The 18,375-nt window shown below is 40.0% G+C and overlaps 1 protein-coding gene across 3 annotated transcripts in view; it reads left to right on the top strand.

The window, feature by feature from the left end:
• HYCC1 (hyccin PI4KA lipid kinase complex subunit 1) overlaps positions 1-18,375 on the top strand; it is a 123,573-nt gene that overhangs the window by 46,331 nt on the left and 58,867 nt on the right. For all 3 annotated transcript variants that reach the window (XM_063452381.1, XM_063452380.1, XM_063452379.1), the window contains exons 2-3: positions 8,453-8,535; positions 15,215-15,316. In XM_063452381.1, the coding sequence (XP_063308451.1) occupies positions 8,485-8,535; positions 15,215-15,316 (153 nt within the window). In that variant the 5' untranslated portion in view covers positions 8,453-8,484. The remainder of the gene's footprint in view (positions 1-8,452; positions 8,536-15,214; positions 15,317-18,375) is intronic.

The following is an 18,375-nucleotide window of genomic DNA, read 5'->3' on the forward strand; positions in this document are numbered from 1 at the left end:
ACACCCAAACTGCTTCATTAAAGGACCACTATAGGCACCCAGACCACTTCAGCTCAATGAAGTGGTCTGGGTGCCAGGTCCAGCTAGGTTTAGCCCTTTTTGCTGTAAACATAGCAGTTTCAGAGAAACTGCTATGTTTACATATGGGTTAATCTAGCCTCTAGTGGCGCTTCTCACTGTGATTTTTCACAGTGAGAAGACGCCAGCGTCCATAGGAAAGCATTGAGAATGCTTTCCTATGGACTGGCTGAATGCGCGCGCAGCTTTTGCCGCGCATGCGCACTCAGCCAGGGTTGTCAGAATAGGGAGGAGATTCCCTAGCGCCAAGGGAGCCTGGCGCTGGAAAAAGGTAAGGGATTAACCCCTTCCTCTCCCTTCAGCGCCACGGGAGTGGGACACTGAGGGTGGGGGCACCCTCAGGGCACTATAGTGCCAGGAAAATGAGTATATGTTTTCCTGGCACTATAGTGGTCCTTTAAGGTAAAGTTGTTTTGATGCCTCTAGTGTACTTTTAAGTGAAAACAAACAAACTATTCTCGCTCCAATAAAGTTTTCAGGATTATCAGGTTATCGGGATTAAGCATCCCTTTACAATTTATCACTAAAGTAGAGTTATGATTAAGAGCTGTTAATGTGCAACTATGCACAGCTGTGCAGAGCAGCAATCCCTTGGCTTTGGCTCTGTCCCCATTGGCAAATCCACATGTCTGAAATTGTAGATTTTTCCTTGGAATCATCATTTGAGTCATCCCTAATAAGTGTAAACAGGAACAATCTGGATTAGAACTCTGATGTTTCTGCACTTTGTATTAAATTTAAAGGCTATTCAGCATTGTTCCTTCCTAATGAATTATTCTTCAATAAAGCGACATGCAATTTATTTCAGAATCATTTGCTCAGTTTTGTTTTTTTAATTTATTTTTCTAATAGAATTAATTGTGGTTCCACTGTTCTCCTGAAAGACTTAAAAATAACCAATTATTACGTTGTTAAATTATCACTTCCAAATGGTTGGGTCTGCAAAGATTGGAAACTCCTTTGCGGTCTATAGACATATCCAAGCTGGTATTGTCCTTCTTGAATGGACACAGATCCTTTTTCTATCCATAACCGAAGCCTAGATCGCTAACCCTTCATTCTTATTTGTCTCAAAGCACCACAGGGGTAGCCCAAAGGGAAATGAGATTGATGAATGTGATAGTGAAAGCATGTATTTTAATTGAGGAGCTTTGGCGTCATTGTTGCTCAGTGGGGTCTCTGGAGTGCAGTGTTGATATTCCTTTGCCAATGTGCAACTGTTTGACACACAGGACATTCATATTTTTATAACCATTGGATTAGGGGATTACGTCAATTTCTTTTGGGATATCTTTCATCTGTAATAAGGCCCATAGGGCTCATATCTTAGCTTTGTTATAAAAAATATTTGTAATTGACGAAATGTTGGATACTTTTAACTTAATTGAACTAATTTGTGAATAAACCTGTGTATTTGTAGTAAACAGCCATATTGTTTTTCTTTACTGAGGCTATTTTCCTGTTACCAGTTTGATTTTTTTTTTTTTTTTAAGATTTTTATATTTTTAAATTTAATTATACTTTTTTTTTTTATTACACATTCAATTCCTGACACCCTCCACATGGAGTAAAAACTATTGATTTGATTTTAAAGAGACAGTCTGAGCACCATAACCACAACCCGCTGTAGTTGCTCCGGAGTCTCCTGGTGGTATCCCATAGTAAGTAGTCAAACTGCTTTTGAATAGTTTGACCCTTACATGGCTGCTCCTTTCTTTTGCCCGTTTTAAAGCTAAATTAAGTTTCCCATCTACATTAGATATGATATATTCTGTACCTATTTGGATTGAGTTTATTGACTGAGAGCATCCGCTGTGACACTGCATACTTCCATACTGTCCCAGATTCAGTGAGAGAGACCAGACTATGTTCTTCTGTTCCACTGTCCCAGGTTTGTTCACTGATATGATGCGTCTGTGTACACAAGGAAATTGTTCCTAATAAACACACAAACTCTAGCTCTGCACTAAATGTATACAGGGCATTGAGCCCAGGCTCAGAGCGCTTTCAAAGAACTTTGATCATGTGAGGCTATGAGTGGGGCCGGCAAGCAAAGCTGTCAGTCAACCTGACATGCATTGATGCCAGGCTGTCCCACTTTCTTATGTCACCTGCTCAGATGCATAATTTGCCTGCACCTTTTCTGCTTGCTGACCATAGTCCAGACTGCTTACTGCACATTGTTGGGAGCTTTTCACTTTCCGACAGGGAATTGTCATATGTTGGATGGAATTAATATCCTTAATGTGTAAATAAGAACTTCTACTTTAGTAATTTTGGAAGGCGTCGGACGGCAAAGGCAAGGGACTTCTGGTACCATAATAATGATATGCTGTTCTGGATCTGAGTTCCCTTTAATTAAATTCAAACATACTTTGGGAGTTATTAGAACTGATCTCACTGTCAGAATGAAGATGGCACGATCGTTAGATTCCCTATCTGCAAATTCTTTGAAAACCCTTGGTTGCATAACTGGCAGGAAAATATGATTGAGTAAAGGGGAATACAATAACTTTAATATATTTGTAACCATTTCCCAGAGTGTAATATAGGTACAAATTTGTACACACTTACATATGAAAGTAAGTAACCATGCAATGTGCAACTTTGGGTATAATAAATGTATCTGTTCTAGATTGAAGAGATTTAAAAATATAATCTTGGAACTGGAATTATGAAGTTTTGAAATATCTATACTAAATAAAGGAGCTAGTTAATTTGGAAACAAGCCATGTTACATTGCCCTGAGATGTATTGTTTCATTCATCTAGATCTTCTAGCTTAAATAGTGTAGGTATTTAAATGACCACTCCACACTAAAACGTTTTTTTTTTTTTAAATACACTATTTAGTAGATATATCCCCAATGAATACATGCATGCGTTATACCCCCAATAAATATCCTATCTGTGGCTTCTCATTGAGAAGTCTCTGACGTTATGCACCACGCGCACCTGTTTGCACGCATGTTGCACACGTTGCACAGCGTTCAGAAGTTGTCTGATTTGAGAGGATGTATGCGCCAGGCAGGCGCGTTAAAGTAAAGCGTACCTGCCACTTCCTTTCGTTCAGGGGAGATGACGGAAGCAGGAAGAATCCTCCCAGGCTGTTTTATTGACATCTAGTAGGGTATTTAATTAATAATCCTTTCTAAAGTGCCTTTTTTATTGGGAAACTCCTCACCCATAAAGCACTTAAGAAGCAAGTTAAAGTGCTTTATGGGTGTGGAGTGGTCATTTAATTGGTATTCGGAACACTGCCATATGCTTAAAATGTATATACTATACTGATTTAAGCATAGGCCAGTAAGGAAATATCATTTGTTCTGAATTTGTTTTTAGATATTTTTTAATTCTCCACAGGGAACACCGGTCTTTTCGATGTTAAACGAAAGTTACCTGAATGTGCAAAGATTTGCTGCTGATTTTTAAGCCCTCTGTTTAATATATCATATGTGCAAACTCTACATATGAAATTTCTTGCCATAAATCTCACAGAATGCTGTTTGACAGCTGTTTGTGCTTATTTGCATATACAAGATGTCATTCTGGGACATTTAAGGAAACCTGCTGGCTATGTGATGTTTTGTTTGTATTTTATTTATGTTAATAAAGCCTACCTTAGGATATGGAAATGGCACACAACCAAGTCATATCTTTTTAATTCAGTTTGATCTCACCATAACAACATTAATCATTTTTATTTCTGTAGATTTAGCTGTAACTATTTTTACGTTTACTCGTCATACAACATTCAGAATATATGATTGTTTTGCACTTAAATGGTGTGTTGGAGTTTTTTTTTTAAAAAGCTTCAACCAAGTGAAAGCGGAGATCAGCTGCTCTGAAGTATGTTTACATCTGTAACTAGTCTTTAAAATAATATGCATAATTGTTGGTAATGTGGTGAGAGAATGATGTATGTATTTAAAGTATCTCCACAGTTATGTTTGCATACAGGTGCACGTTAATATCCTGTATTTACCACGAATGCTGTAATCTCCCCGCTGCATGAGTTTTGTAGCGTTGACTTTCAGCTGGCCGCTCTTTCAGTCAGTAGTCTTAAAACGGTTCACAATTCTGTCCTGTACCTCCAAATTTCTAAGGCTTGTTTACTTTGCTTAGGCAGCATAAGTCAAGATGTCTCAACAACTTTCTTTTCATCAGTGTTGTTCTCTACATAAGTGTCTTGATTGTTATATGAAAGCTGTATTTTGTTTGTATTAGGTTTTTTATATCTGTTTATCTTCTGTAGTATCAAACATATAAATCATGAACATTGTTCTTACCTAGTGATGTCTGTGTGTAACATCCTATCTGTATATATGTCAGTATTTCTTGTTTAAGGCAATGTGCCATAATTCCATGACATATTTATATTTCCTTCTTTATATTGTAAGAGCCCATAATGCAATGCTTAGTCACACTCCTCCCTCTCCAGCTCCACTTCCATATACTTCAGTTTTGTTTTTGCCTTCAAGGAAGAAGGTGGATTTGCTGAGGTTGAGACCCAAGTGAGATTATTTATTAAAAAGATTGAAGTTGCTAAGTCCAGTATGGCAGTTGAGTGAGAAGTGCATGTTCTCTTAGTTGGTTCGTTTGACCCTTTCAGGTAATTCAGTGATGCATCAGTGATGCCCATTGTGGATGACTGGGTGATCAGCTCCAGACAAGGTATATCCATTGTTGATTCACATCATGTAAGTTCCAGATTTGGAATCTGTCTGCGTTCTATCTACCCACATTTCCTTTGAGTTCTTCATATGGGAGACATAGTTAGGTACACAATGAGTGTGGAGAAGCTTGTGATCTCTTGGCAATACTCCTCTTCCTTGTTTTCACATTTAGCCATGTGAAATTTAGAAATGTATTTTGAGTTACACCTTCTCTATCGCTTCTGTGTAAATGACTACTGATCAGGTTTCACTTTTGTCCCTTACCGAAGGTAGGGAAGAGATTTGAACCTATGGAATTCCAGATTAAATGGTATGGCTCCAGCTACTTATGCCCGCTATTGTCACTCTCTGAGAATTACTTATTGGTTCACATGTGTAGGGTGTACTGGTTGCAAAATATGGACTCCTCTACTGTAATAGCAGAACTCTGAAGAAGCCACGCACAGAGAGTCCGGAACAAGGTTAGTTCAGGAAGCAAAGATCTTCATTTTCACCGATCGGGTCTCAGCTGAACTCATGTCCAAAATGTCTGAGCCCTGAGCACATGGAGTTACAATAATTTTATAGACCATACATCCCCCATCTGTACTCTTACACTTATCAGCAAATAGGATACACAGGATTACCTTAAATGGACAGGCAGTATGGAATTTAGGAGAGAATGGAATGTGGTTTCAGTTCTTGCACATGCTCCGTACATTAATGACAGTTTGTTGACTACGTGTAACTAACAGATACATGTGCTTGTATATGCCATGTGGAGATTTTAGGTCTACTAGCTGAGATCCCCTCACAGTAACACATCTCATTACTCGAACAAGAAAATGGGTTATTTTAATACACCCTGACTGAAACTGTTCTCTGCCAGGTCAGTTACCTTACGTTTTTGCCAGATTAACCTTTTGGCTCAAGTCCAAGTTGCACCTCTTGGCAATGACCTTTTAGGACAAGATCTCTAAGGTTGACTGGTGGTTAGAGTTCCTTTCTTCCATGTCACATGAGCACTTTTTATATAGCTTTTAGAACTTTCAGCACTCTGGAGTGCCTCTGATGTCAACCATCGGCGAGAGTTGCAGAGTGCTGCTTTTACAAAGGAGGTCTCGAAGATCCTCCAGTGGGGGAAGCCTAGAATATGATACTGTTGGCTATTCACATTCCCCATTGTAGAGAAGACCTTTCGAAAGTATGAGTAGAGTCTCTATCCTGAGATCGTCATCCGGCTTAGGGTCTCCAGAGAGTGATAATGGTCTCCCGTTTGAATGCCCAGCTTTCAATGGATTGCTTTTGACAGGAAGATTTTGTGCACAATTGTTGCTTTTTCATCACTTCACACCATGTGTTTAAGGTGGCCCGTTTCCTGCTCTGCTTGTGTATAGGATTTAATTTTTTTAAAAATACATTTTCAGCGCGTATTCATTCTAGAATTATACAATTTATAACATTTGTCAACTGTAGTTTATAGATTAAGCAAGTGATTAATATGCAAGTGATGAACAAGTCTGTTTTATATAGCACCAACCTATTCTACAGCATTGTACAGTGGCTAAAACAAGGCAAACAAATCTAACAAAACACATTTGGCATACAGGAACAGTAGGTAAAGAGAGCCCAGACAAGCTTATGACCTAAAAGGATGTGGGACAAATACACAGAGGGGGAAAAAACAACGTTTTCATTTTGGAAAGATGGTAAAATTAGATTATAAATGTCTTCCAGAAGAATGATAAAATGCTCTGGTTTCTCAAATTTGATTTGATTTTTATTAAGGGATTCTATTATTTTAACAATAGATAATAGAAATCTGATTTGGCCATTTTAATTGTATAGCCTGTAGTGTTATGTGTCTTTAATATTACTTATAAATGTGCTTTATGATGTGTTCTTTCATACAAATAAACTATGGAGCAGTTTAAATTATACATGCCATGATGCCAAGGCAGAGTTTAGGCATCAGTGCTACAGGGTATACGAGGTGCAAACATTAATATTCTTGACGTGTACTTGAGCACAAAGTGTGTCATTGTTTCATATTGAGCCTCTGAGAAGAGGTCTGGAAGCTTTAAATTTGTACATTAAACCCATTCGCCTTGAGCAATAGACATCCATAAACCCCAACCCCCACTTATAAATAGAGTTCAATCAGTCTTTTAGCAGCAAAGAAAAGGGAAAACGAAAAATACTGTCATTACTTACTCCTTATGTCTGGCATGGTTGGACTTGAAGCAATTTCTAAATCCTGGCTGGCTGTCTTCTTCACTCCCACGATATGACCAGTGTTTTTAGAAAACAGTATTTTTTATAGTTTATAATCCACATAACTGCAAAATTGCTTTGGGGGGGGGGGGGGGGGTTCTTTCTTATTTTTCCAGCTGAGAATATGAGCATCCCGATGTGCATTCTCACTGGTAAATTGTCCAGTATTTTATCATTCATCAAAATCACCAAGTTTGTTAAACAAAAAACACAAAAGTGAGAAGTGAATTCCAAATGTAAGGCCAAAACATCCCAATTAGAAACTATATCCATGTAAGCTCTGCTTCTAGTTCAACTATTTTGTTCTTAAATTTGAAATCTACTTTGAATTCCCAATCGTTCCCACTTTAGTAAATGACCTTAAAGGAACACTATAGTGCCAGGAAAACAAACTTGTTTTCTGGCACTATAGTGCCCTGAGGGTGCCCCCACCTTCAGGGTCCCACTCCCGCCGGGCTGAAGTGGGAGGAAGGGGATTAAAAACTCACCTTTCTCCAGCGCTGGCCTCCCTCGGCGCTAGGGACTCTCCTCCTCCTCGGCAGCGCGCGCATTCAGCCAGTCCATAGGAATGCATTCTCAATGCTTTCCTATGGACGCTGGCGTCTTGTCACTGTGAAAATCACAGTGAGAAGCGCGGAAGCGCCTCTAGCGACTGTCAATGAGACAGTCACTAGAGGCTGGATTAATCCATTTGTAAACATAGCAGCTTCTGTGAAACTGTTATGTTTACAGCAGGCAGGGTTAACCCTAGATGGACCTGGCACCCAGACCACTTCATTAAGCTGAAGTGGTCTGGGTGCCTATAGTGGTCCTTTAACCGCTTTTAAAATTTAGTTTATAGTTCCAGACTCAAAGCTATCAAAGACTAAATAATGTATCTGCCAAACTGTGCATTGAAGCCAGAACTTCTTATTTATTTACTTTTAAAACATTTTTAGAAAAGGTTTTCAAAGTTTTCCTTTGTTTAGTCTAAATGGAATTGGTTTTACGGAGATCAGTTTTTGTTTTTGTTTTTGACCCCAGAAATGACTGTAAAACGTAACCTCTTTAGCAGCAGGGCTTTCCCCTTTTCTTGTCTTGTGTGTAAAAGTTCTGGGATCTGTAATTCACTAAACTGTTTGAAATATTTTTGTTAGTGTTAAAGGATTTTGTCTTTTAGTCTCAGGAGCTGCAAGTTGCCACAGATTGAGCTAAAATGAAAGGCTAGGTTTTATAAAATCTAAAGGTTTCACCCTTGCAGTTGACATGTGCATGGGGTTTTCCAACATAAAGGGTCGTATGTATTACTACCTTCTGTCATATTACATAAAGCAGATGTGGGTAAGATTAGTTCCGGTTGACTAACAAACTGTTCGAAACTCTTCATTGGGAATATTATCTTCTACTTTCCGTGAAATACAATGTATTAACTTTCTCCCTCCCCCTCCACCCCCCCTTTCTGCCCAGGTTAACGTATCTATAAAACCAGATGTGGGAAGATGGTGACTACGGAGAAAGGAGTTGTAGAAGAATGGCTATCAGAGTTTAAGGTAATAACACATTGCTTCAAGTATGCGTGTTGTAGAAAATAACATATTCTGTTCACATTAGACATGGATGTCTGGATTAAGCATAAGTAACAGATGGTATCAGTAAGTACTAATACAGTAATTCTAACATGAAAAACATCTCAAAGAGCAATGATTGTGCAAAAATATTATGTATTTTTTTGTTTGATTACTTATGGAAATAATTGGCATTCCAGACACAGTAACGTGCCATTTGATTAATATGTAATGAGCAGAGCAGAAATAATAAACATCCCAGATTTATTCATATGGACCTGGCAGCAGCCATAACGTCCATACTCCATACCTGATTTCACCAGATAAACTTATCCTAGCTTTATGGCAATACACAGTGACCTATGTGTCTAACCTTTTCCGATGTTAATGCATGCTGTGCTGCCTATAAAAGGAGGTCCTAAGGATCTTGTCCTCCCTACAGGACAAATACTCACCGTTTGCCGGATCTGATCAGGGTGACTACCTGACAACCCAGGCAGTCCTCCTGCAGCCAATCCATCGATCAGAGTTGTGATCGCGGTGACACCTTGATTACATGACTCGGATTGGCGTGATTGATTCAGGCAGATCCCCCAACATATAATGCCTAAAATCACATAATTATGCACAAATAATAAATAAATACACACATTATAGATTTAGAGGTGTGTGTGTGTGTGTGTGTGTGTGTGTGTATATATATATATATATATATATATATATATATATATATATATATATATATATATATATATATAGATAGATAGATATCTTAATAATATCATTATGCAAAAAAAATATCTCTCATATATATATATATATATATATATATATGAGAGATATTTATGTGTGCATAATGATGTTATTATTAAGATATATATTATTATTATTATTATTATTTTATGTTTTTTTCACTCTGTGTATATTGGTTTTATTTTTACATAATTATGTGATTTTATTAATTATATATTAGGAGTCTGATAACCCAGGCAGAAAGTCCAGAGAATTTAATTTGCAAGCAAAAACACCATAAAACCTGTACATGGGGAGTACTTTTGTACTCACAACACTTCGCTGAACACAAATACAGTTATAATCAAAATCAAAATAACAGGTTTATTGTCAAAAATGTTCACATTTTCAACTGTTTGCAATTGAAATAGTTCAACACAACACATAATTCAAGTGGTTTCAACAAATGCAACTTCATGGCAAGCATATTTAGTACTTAGTAGAACACCCTTTTGCTCTAATATCATGATGTCAACGAGATGCATAGCTCGTCCCCAGCTTCTGGCAACGTTCCTGAGAAATCGTAGCCCAATCGGTTCCTATTGCGAGCTCATGAGCGTTGCCATGGCAACACTCCGGTATCACAAGAGTTACGGTTAGCCGCGCAAGCTAGAGTTTACTCACCACTGGGACCACCAGGGATTGCAGCAATGCCCCCCCTCCCAGGCATAAGGTAACAAGGAAGGGGGGATACAATGCTTGTGTTTTTTTTTTTATTAACAAAAATACATATATATTATCTGCCTCCCCCCCAACACACAGTCCCTCCAAACATGTTCTCACACACACACTGCGCCCTTCACTCACACACACACTGCGCCCCTCTAACACACTGCACCACTCACAAACACTCTACAGCACCTAAACACACACACACACACACACTCTACAGCACCTACACACACACACACTCTACAGCACCTACACACACACACACTCTACAGCACCTACACACACACACACTCTACAGCACCTACACACACACACTCTACAGCACCTACACACACACACACTCTACAGCACCTACACACACACACTCTACAGCACCTACACACACACACTCTACAGCACCTACACACACACACTCTACAGCACCTACACACACACACTCTACAGCACCTACACACACACACACTCTACAGCATCTACGCACACACACACTCTACAGCACCTACGCACACACACACTCTACAGCACCTACGCACACACACACTCTACAGCACCTACGCACACACACACTCTACAGCACCTACGCACACACACACTCTACAGCACCTACGCACACACACACTCTACAGCACCTACGCACACACACACTCTACAGCACCTACGCACACACACACTCTACAGCACCTACACACACACACACACACTCTACAGCACCTACACACACACACACTCTACAGCACCTACACACACACACACTCTACAGCACCTACACACACACACACTCTACAGCACCTACACACACACACACTCTACAGCACCTACACACACACACTCTACAGCACCTACACACACACACACTCTACAGCACCTACACACACACACACTCTACAGCACCTACACACACACACACACTCTACAGCACCCACACACACACACACACACTCTACAGCACCTACACACACACACACTCTACAGCACCTACACACACACACACACTCTACAGCACCTACACACACACACACTCTACAGCACCTACACACACACACACTCTACAGCACCTACACACACACACTCTACAGCACCTACACACACACACACTCTACAGCACCTACACACACACACACTCTACAGCACCTACACACACACTCTACAGCACCTACACACACACACACTCTACAGCACCTACACACACACACTCTACAGCACCTACACACACACACTCTACAGCACCTACACACACACACACACTCTACAGCACCTACACACACACACACACACACACTCTACAGCACCTACGCACACACACTCTACAGCACCTACACACACACACTCTACAGCACCTACACACACACACACTCTACAGCACCTACACACACACACTCTACAGCACCTACACACACACTCTACACACACACACACACTACAGCACCTACACACACACACACACACACACTCTACAGCACCTACACACACACACACACACACACACACTCTACAGCACCTACACACACACTCTACAGCATCTATACACACACACACACACTCTACAGCACCTACGCACACACTCTACAGCACCTACGCACACACTCTACAGCACCTACGCACACACTCTACAGCACCTACGCACACACTCTACAGCACCTACGCACACACTCTACAGCACCTACGCACACACTCTACAGCACCTACGCACACACTCTACAGCACCTACGCACACACACACACACACTCACTACAGCACCTACGCACACACACACACTCTACAGCACCTACACTCTACAGCACCTACACACACACACACACTCTACAGCACCTACACTCTACAGCACCTACACACACACACACACTCTACAGCACCTACACACACTCTACAGCACCTACACACACACACACACTCTACAGCACCTACACACACTCTACAGCACCTACACACACTCTACAGCACCTACACACACTCTACAGCACCTACACACACTCTACAGCACCTACACACACTCTACAGCACCTACACACACACCAACACACACACACTCTACAGCACCTACACACACACCAACACACACACTCACTCTACAGCACCTACACACACACACACACACACCAACACACTCACTCTACAGCACCTACACACACACACACACCAACACACTCACTCTACAGCACCTACACACACACACACACCAACACACTCACTCTACAGCACCTACACACACACACACACCAACACACTCACTCTACAGCACCTACACACACACACACCAACACACTCACTCTACAGCACCTACACACACTCACTCTACAGCACCTACACACACTCACTCTACGGCACCTACACACACTCACTCTACGGCACCTACACACACTCACTCTACGGCACCTACACACACTCACTCTACGGCACCTACACACACACACTCTACGGCACCTACAGACACACGACATTAGCAGTTAACATGCCATGTTACAAAATAACATTTCTTAATTTCTCACTTATTTTTTTTTAGTTACGATTTTATTAATTATAAATTGTTTCATATATAAATATTTGATGTGAAATGAAAGCCCTATTTCTCCTAATGTATAATAAGTGTGGGTAAATAGAGGTAAATTTTTATTTTGTTTCAGAACTTGTGCAATTGCCTCCATCCTTAAAGGGACATTGTAGGCACCCAGACCATTTCAGTTCATTGGAGTGGTCTGGGTGCCAACTCCCATCACCCTTAACCCTGCAAGTGTAATTATTGCAGTTTTTATAAATTGCAATAATTACTTTGCAGAGTTAAGTCCTCCTCTAGTGGCTGTCTACAAGATAATCACTAGAGGGTCTTCAGGGTTCTTAGACTACTTTTGGTCATCTAAACGATGCTGGACGTCCACACGTTATGCATGATGACCTCCATCGTCGCCGAAATCCCCACAGGGAAAGCATTGAATAATGCTTTCCTATGGGGAGGTCTAATGCGCGTGCACGGATGTGCATTAAGTCTCCCCTGTCGACAGGGGAGGAGCGTGGGCGGAGCCTGACCCAGCGCCTAGGGTCATCGTGCTGGGTTCAGGTAAGTGTCTGAAAGGGTTTTAACCCATTCAGCGACGTGGGATGGAGGGACGGGAGGGAGGCACTGCAGGATTCTCTAGTGCCGGGAAAACAGGTTTGTTTTCCTGGCACTAGAGAATCCCTCTAAGGGGTTTAAAGCATACTCTGAACACCAGAACAGTTTTACTTTAATGAAGACGTTTTGGTGTATATATCATGTCCTGCAGGCTCACTTCTCTGTCATTTAGAAATTAAATCACTTTTGTTTGGGATTTAGAGCTTCTATGTAAAAAAATGAATTAATTTCCAATCAGGACTTGCAGTACAGTGAGCTTCATGTAGACATTCTTGGCTCCTGCTTTGTTAATATAACAGTAATCACACACATGAGGCTAATAACAGACCAGAAGATAAGACTTTCTAAATTCAATTGCTGTGCAATTAAGGATGTTTGAAAATGATATCTCTCTTAACAGGAAGTGTGTAGGGAGGCTCTGTAAGTCACAGGTAGGGATGGTGGTGTTAAATCTATATAAATAAAGTTAATTAACTATTAATTGGTAGAAAATTGGGCACTATTTATATACCAACACCACTTCATTAAGCTAAAATTGTTTTGGTGCTTACAGTGTCCCTTTACAATGGACTTGGTTGAGTCCTCCCAATGTAAAGTACACAGTTTCCCATTTTTAAACAAAATGTATGCCCCCTCTCTGGACTCACAGCACAGGGCTCTTGTGCACCAACTAATCTTCCTTATAAATTCTTTTGTGGATAATTGTTGTCTTATTTGGAACCAAGCATGATCCTTTTACGGTCAACATTGTTTCATCTGTTTGTTACAGAATTTTGAGTCATCTTCTGTATGTAAATAATTGTTAGGGTGGTTGGTAATGCAGTCCTAGCACCCTTCATGCTTTTCTGTTCTATTCGAAGTTCCATGATGTGATAGAGCAATCTGTCTATAGATCCCTAAATCAAAATAGCCAAGGATAGTGGTGCTGTAACGGAGTGCAGCAGATAATGCACATGAAGCAGAACACATCAACGTAACCTGCTCTGAGGCAGAAAATAGACATAATCAAAACATAAACCATTTAGCTAAAATAATATATTTTGTGGGGTTGATTTAGGAGATATGTAATAGTTAATTTAGGTGCTCTATGATATGCTTAACTTGATAGCAAATACTTAGGCTTGTTTTTTGTTTGTTTTTTTGGTTAGTCGGTTTTTTTTTTTTTTGGGGGGTGTTTTTTTTTTTTTGTCTTTTTCCCCCTTCACTTGCTTCCCTGTCATTATGTGCAATATAATTTCACATTCTGTTAATACTATGCAGCTAGCAGGAGAATTTGCAACGTTCTTGACCTTCAACCTCTATTTGATTAGTTTAGTGGTTGAATCATAGTTGCAGTAGAATTAACCTAGAAGGGTGGGGGCAGATCTATACTAGAGTTTATTCATTCACCGCTCTAATAATCTATTAAATTAACACATATTCATCCAAGAGCCAGTTTAAGTGCGTGGGACATTCATTGCATTCTGCTTTACAGCATGCACATTGGGTTTGGTTTGCTGTTCACTATTAAAGGCACATGCCACATATCTTGTATATGTATAGTGAGGAAATCACCTTTGTGGGTATGTTATCTTTTTAATACATGGATTTACAGCTGTTCTTGGATTTATGAATGTTTCTGTTTTTAAATATAAATCACAGATCTAATCTTATTATAAAGAGCTGTGCAACGGATAGCAGAAACACTTTAAAACTGAGAAATTATGTAGGTAAATTGGAGTAAGATTGGGTAGAGCCCTGGTTCAAAGAAGCTTGCTGTCTAAAGTGTGGCATAATTACCGCAATGATAAATGGCAATGCATCCAAAAGTAATTGGATTTTCAGATGTACATGTTTTTAATTTTCAAACAAAATATGTGACAGAGTATTTCTAGCATAAGTGTTAGATCAGAGGGGAAGGGCAAGTTCATACACTTTTTTTTTTTTTTTTTTTTTTATCGATTTTTAAGGATTCATTTGAAGGAAAGGAAATTATACTCCATTCTGATAATAGTCTGATGACAAAGTGTAACTACATTTTATGAAATAAGTGTGTAGAAAATTGTTTGATGAGGGGTTACCTTAGTGTTTAGATTTGTTTTTCTTTCTTTCAGATTCTACCAGAAGCATCCCTAACTAGCTATGCATCAAGCCTAACAGAGCGAAGTTCTTTGGTATCTGCTATCTATGAAGTCATCCAGGAGCCCCCAAGTGAGGTACACACAACCTATAGCACTACCTAATCTTCTATCCCTTCCACACCTCCTTAGCTTTTTAAGAACCAATAGACTGTGTGTGCTGGGGAGTCTTAGCTCAGTGCTTGCAACTTAACATGGACACACAAATTTGTGTGGATAATGAAAGTGAAATTCTTGAGGTACCAAGAAAAGCCTCGGCACAATGTAGAGGGGAAATTTCATGCACTTTCCAATGACCATGAGTGGTTTGCAAACCGTTTTGCTAGCAAATGTATAGATTGGGAGAATAAAACCGGTTTATAAATAGGTTTTCCACCTGTCCAGCCTTGATTCTATGCCAAACAATCGATTAAGAATTGATTGACAGTGAGACCAGAAGGGACTTCACACAGACTGACCCTTTGCTCTCCACCCATAGCAAACATCGTGCTTTTGCTATGGTAACTCACTAGCTGGTGTTGCTAGAGCTGGTTAGGGAGTATGGGAATGGAGTGATTGACGTCATTCCATTTAGACACTGGGATGCTGAGCATGAAACCAGCATGTCTTCAACAAAGAGGAGGAAGATCGCAGGAGGAGCAAGGGCCAAGCTCTGTAAGAAGATCACAGCTAGGGAGTATAGTAAGTAACTGGTGGCCGCTTCACTTTCAAAATACCTTTTCATCTCTACTAGGCCAAAGAGAATAATACAAATTCCTATGTTTTTGCTACCCATACCTATTCTAGTAAAGAAGCTGCCACCACAAAGATAATTATAAATGAGAATGTGTCCATTATTTTGGCCTAATTTAGTGTTTACCTATGTAAAAGTACAATTCTTTTTGGTAAAGTAATTCTTGTTCCAAGCAGAAATTAATGAAGGTGCATTTTATTTTGAACTAAAATTGTCACAGTGCATATATTAAAAATATATTTAAATCTGCTATTTAGCAGTGGTTAACCCAGCGGTTCCCAAACTGCGTGCCGCGGCTATGATTAGAGCACAGGGAAAACATTACTGCTGAACAGGGGCCTGGACAGGTGCCACGGCCGGACCCCTGTAGTGTCGACCGGCTGGGAGGAAATTACAGCCTGTCACTTCCTCCCACCATCCTGCAGGGAGGCAGCCGCAGCGTGAGGGAAAAGGAGCATGAAGAGCTCCAGACCCCTCACTCCCACCAGCAGCAGGACTCCAAGCCACCCTCCTGGACACATAAGATAAGCTGACAGGAGGGTGGCGGAGATATAAAAATTGTGTGTGTGTGTGTAAATAAATAAATATATATATATATATATATATATATATGTGTACGGCACATTACGAGGACGTTAGACAATGGAAAAATAAGCAGTATTAGTACTAGCAAGTCAGTTGAGGTGTGCCGAAACTGACGTGAGGTTAGGCCTGTAAAAGAGGGCCCACCTAGGAGAAATAATAAATTGAGGGTGTGGTGGGAGGGGCACTTCCGGGATCGTCGCTGACAGGTAGTTGGATTGTATTGCGTTTATATAGGGCAAGTTGTACCTCCCACAATTCACAATTCCAGGCCAAGATATATATATATATATATATATATATATATATAATAAAATGTGTGTGGTCATTGTGCTTCTGTCTCGGAGCACACATCTGTGTGTGTGTGTGTGTGTTTTTATGTCAGTGTGTGTAGCTGTGTCATGGTGTGGGCATGTATCAATGCTTGTGTGTCAGGGTGCTTGTGTGTTTATGTCAGTGTGTGTATGGGTATGGGTCGGTGTCTATATGAATTTGTGTGTATGTGTCGGTGTATTTATATGCATCTGTGTGTGAATGTGCATGCATATGTATGTACGTGCATATATCCAAGCAGTAAAATATCAGCACACCCCTGCATTCAAACTAAAATACTTCACTTTTAAATGCGGATGTACATTTGTGTGAACATTACTTTCAGACACACCCCTGCAATCAAATGTAAACATTACATACAGACCCACCCCTGTATTAAAACACAATAACTATATACAAGCACCCCTTCAAACACCAACACTGTACATTACATTATAGCGCCAGTAAATGCTGCAGCGCTGTACAGATATGCAACCTAGAAATTTTGACTTGGGGTGCCTTGGAAAATACTGAAATACTAAGGGCGCCTTGAACCTAAAGTTTGGGAACCACTGAGTTAACCCACCTTCCCAACTTCCTTGCTCTTTCCTAGTTATTATTTTTTTGTGTTCTCTGTCCGTTCGGTTAGATTTCATTTTCCTATAAAATGCCAACTTTCAGTCATAGTAACAAAACTACAGACTACAGCTCTCCAACTGAAAAGAGTTGGGAGATCTCCAAATATTGGACGCAACCACTTCTATGGAACAGCTCTCTGCAAAGGGGTTATAATGTGCTTTATTGTAACCAATCTTGCATTTTTGGCACTGTACTTGCTGGCTGTCATAAATAAAGAAATGTAAAAAAAATATTACAATTAAATTACACCAAGACTGCAGAAAACTGGAGAAATAAACTGAGAACCATAGCTCTTACTGTCCTGGTAAAGTAACAGTATTTTGTGTTCCAAGAGAGTTTTTTGGTGGAACAATATAGACAATCCATCGCAGATCTGAGTTTGCTATCAAATTGAAAAAGCAGGAAAGGTATAGAAATATAATGTATGAGGAGCAATAAATGCAGTATATACAGCAAGAATATATTTTTGTTCAAATGCTTCTGATATCAGTGTATCAGGTCTAATCAACTCTGAGAATGTAAACAAATAATTAATACCACATGTTGTCTGTATTCCATACCTATTGGTTCTGGTCATAGCTCATATTACTCCTGTCCTAAAGGATAGCCATGCTCAAGACCTGATCTCTGGGTAAAGTGAGAAGTTCCCTTAAATCATTCAACTCGCATAGTGAAATAGTTTGCCTTTGCTGTTGTCTATTTTTAGAGCATTTTACAGAAATTACCTACAAGATTCTACCAATAGCACTGCAAATACAATTGGCCTCATGAGTTATCATGACCGTAACCTCTGCAAAAAGCTGTAGTGGTTACAGGGCTTAGAGGGACACTATAGTCACCAGAACAACTGCAGATTATTGTATTTGTTCTG

This window comes from Pelobates fuscus, chromosome 4 (assembly GCF_036172605.1).
Source record: "Pelobates fuscus isolate aPelFus1 chromosome 4, aPelFus1.pri, whole genome shotgun sequence".
Lineage (NCBI taxonomy): Eukaryota > Metazoa > Chordata > Amphibia > Anura > Pelobatidae > Pelobates > Pelobates fuscus.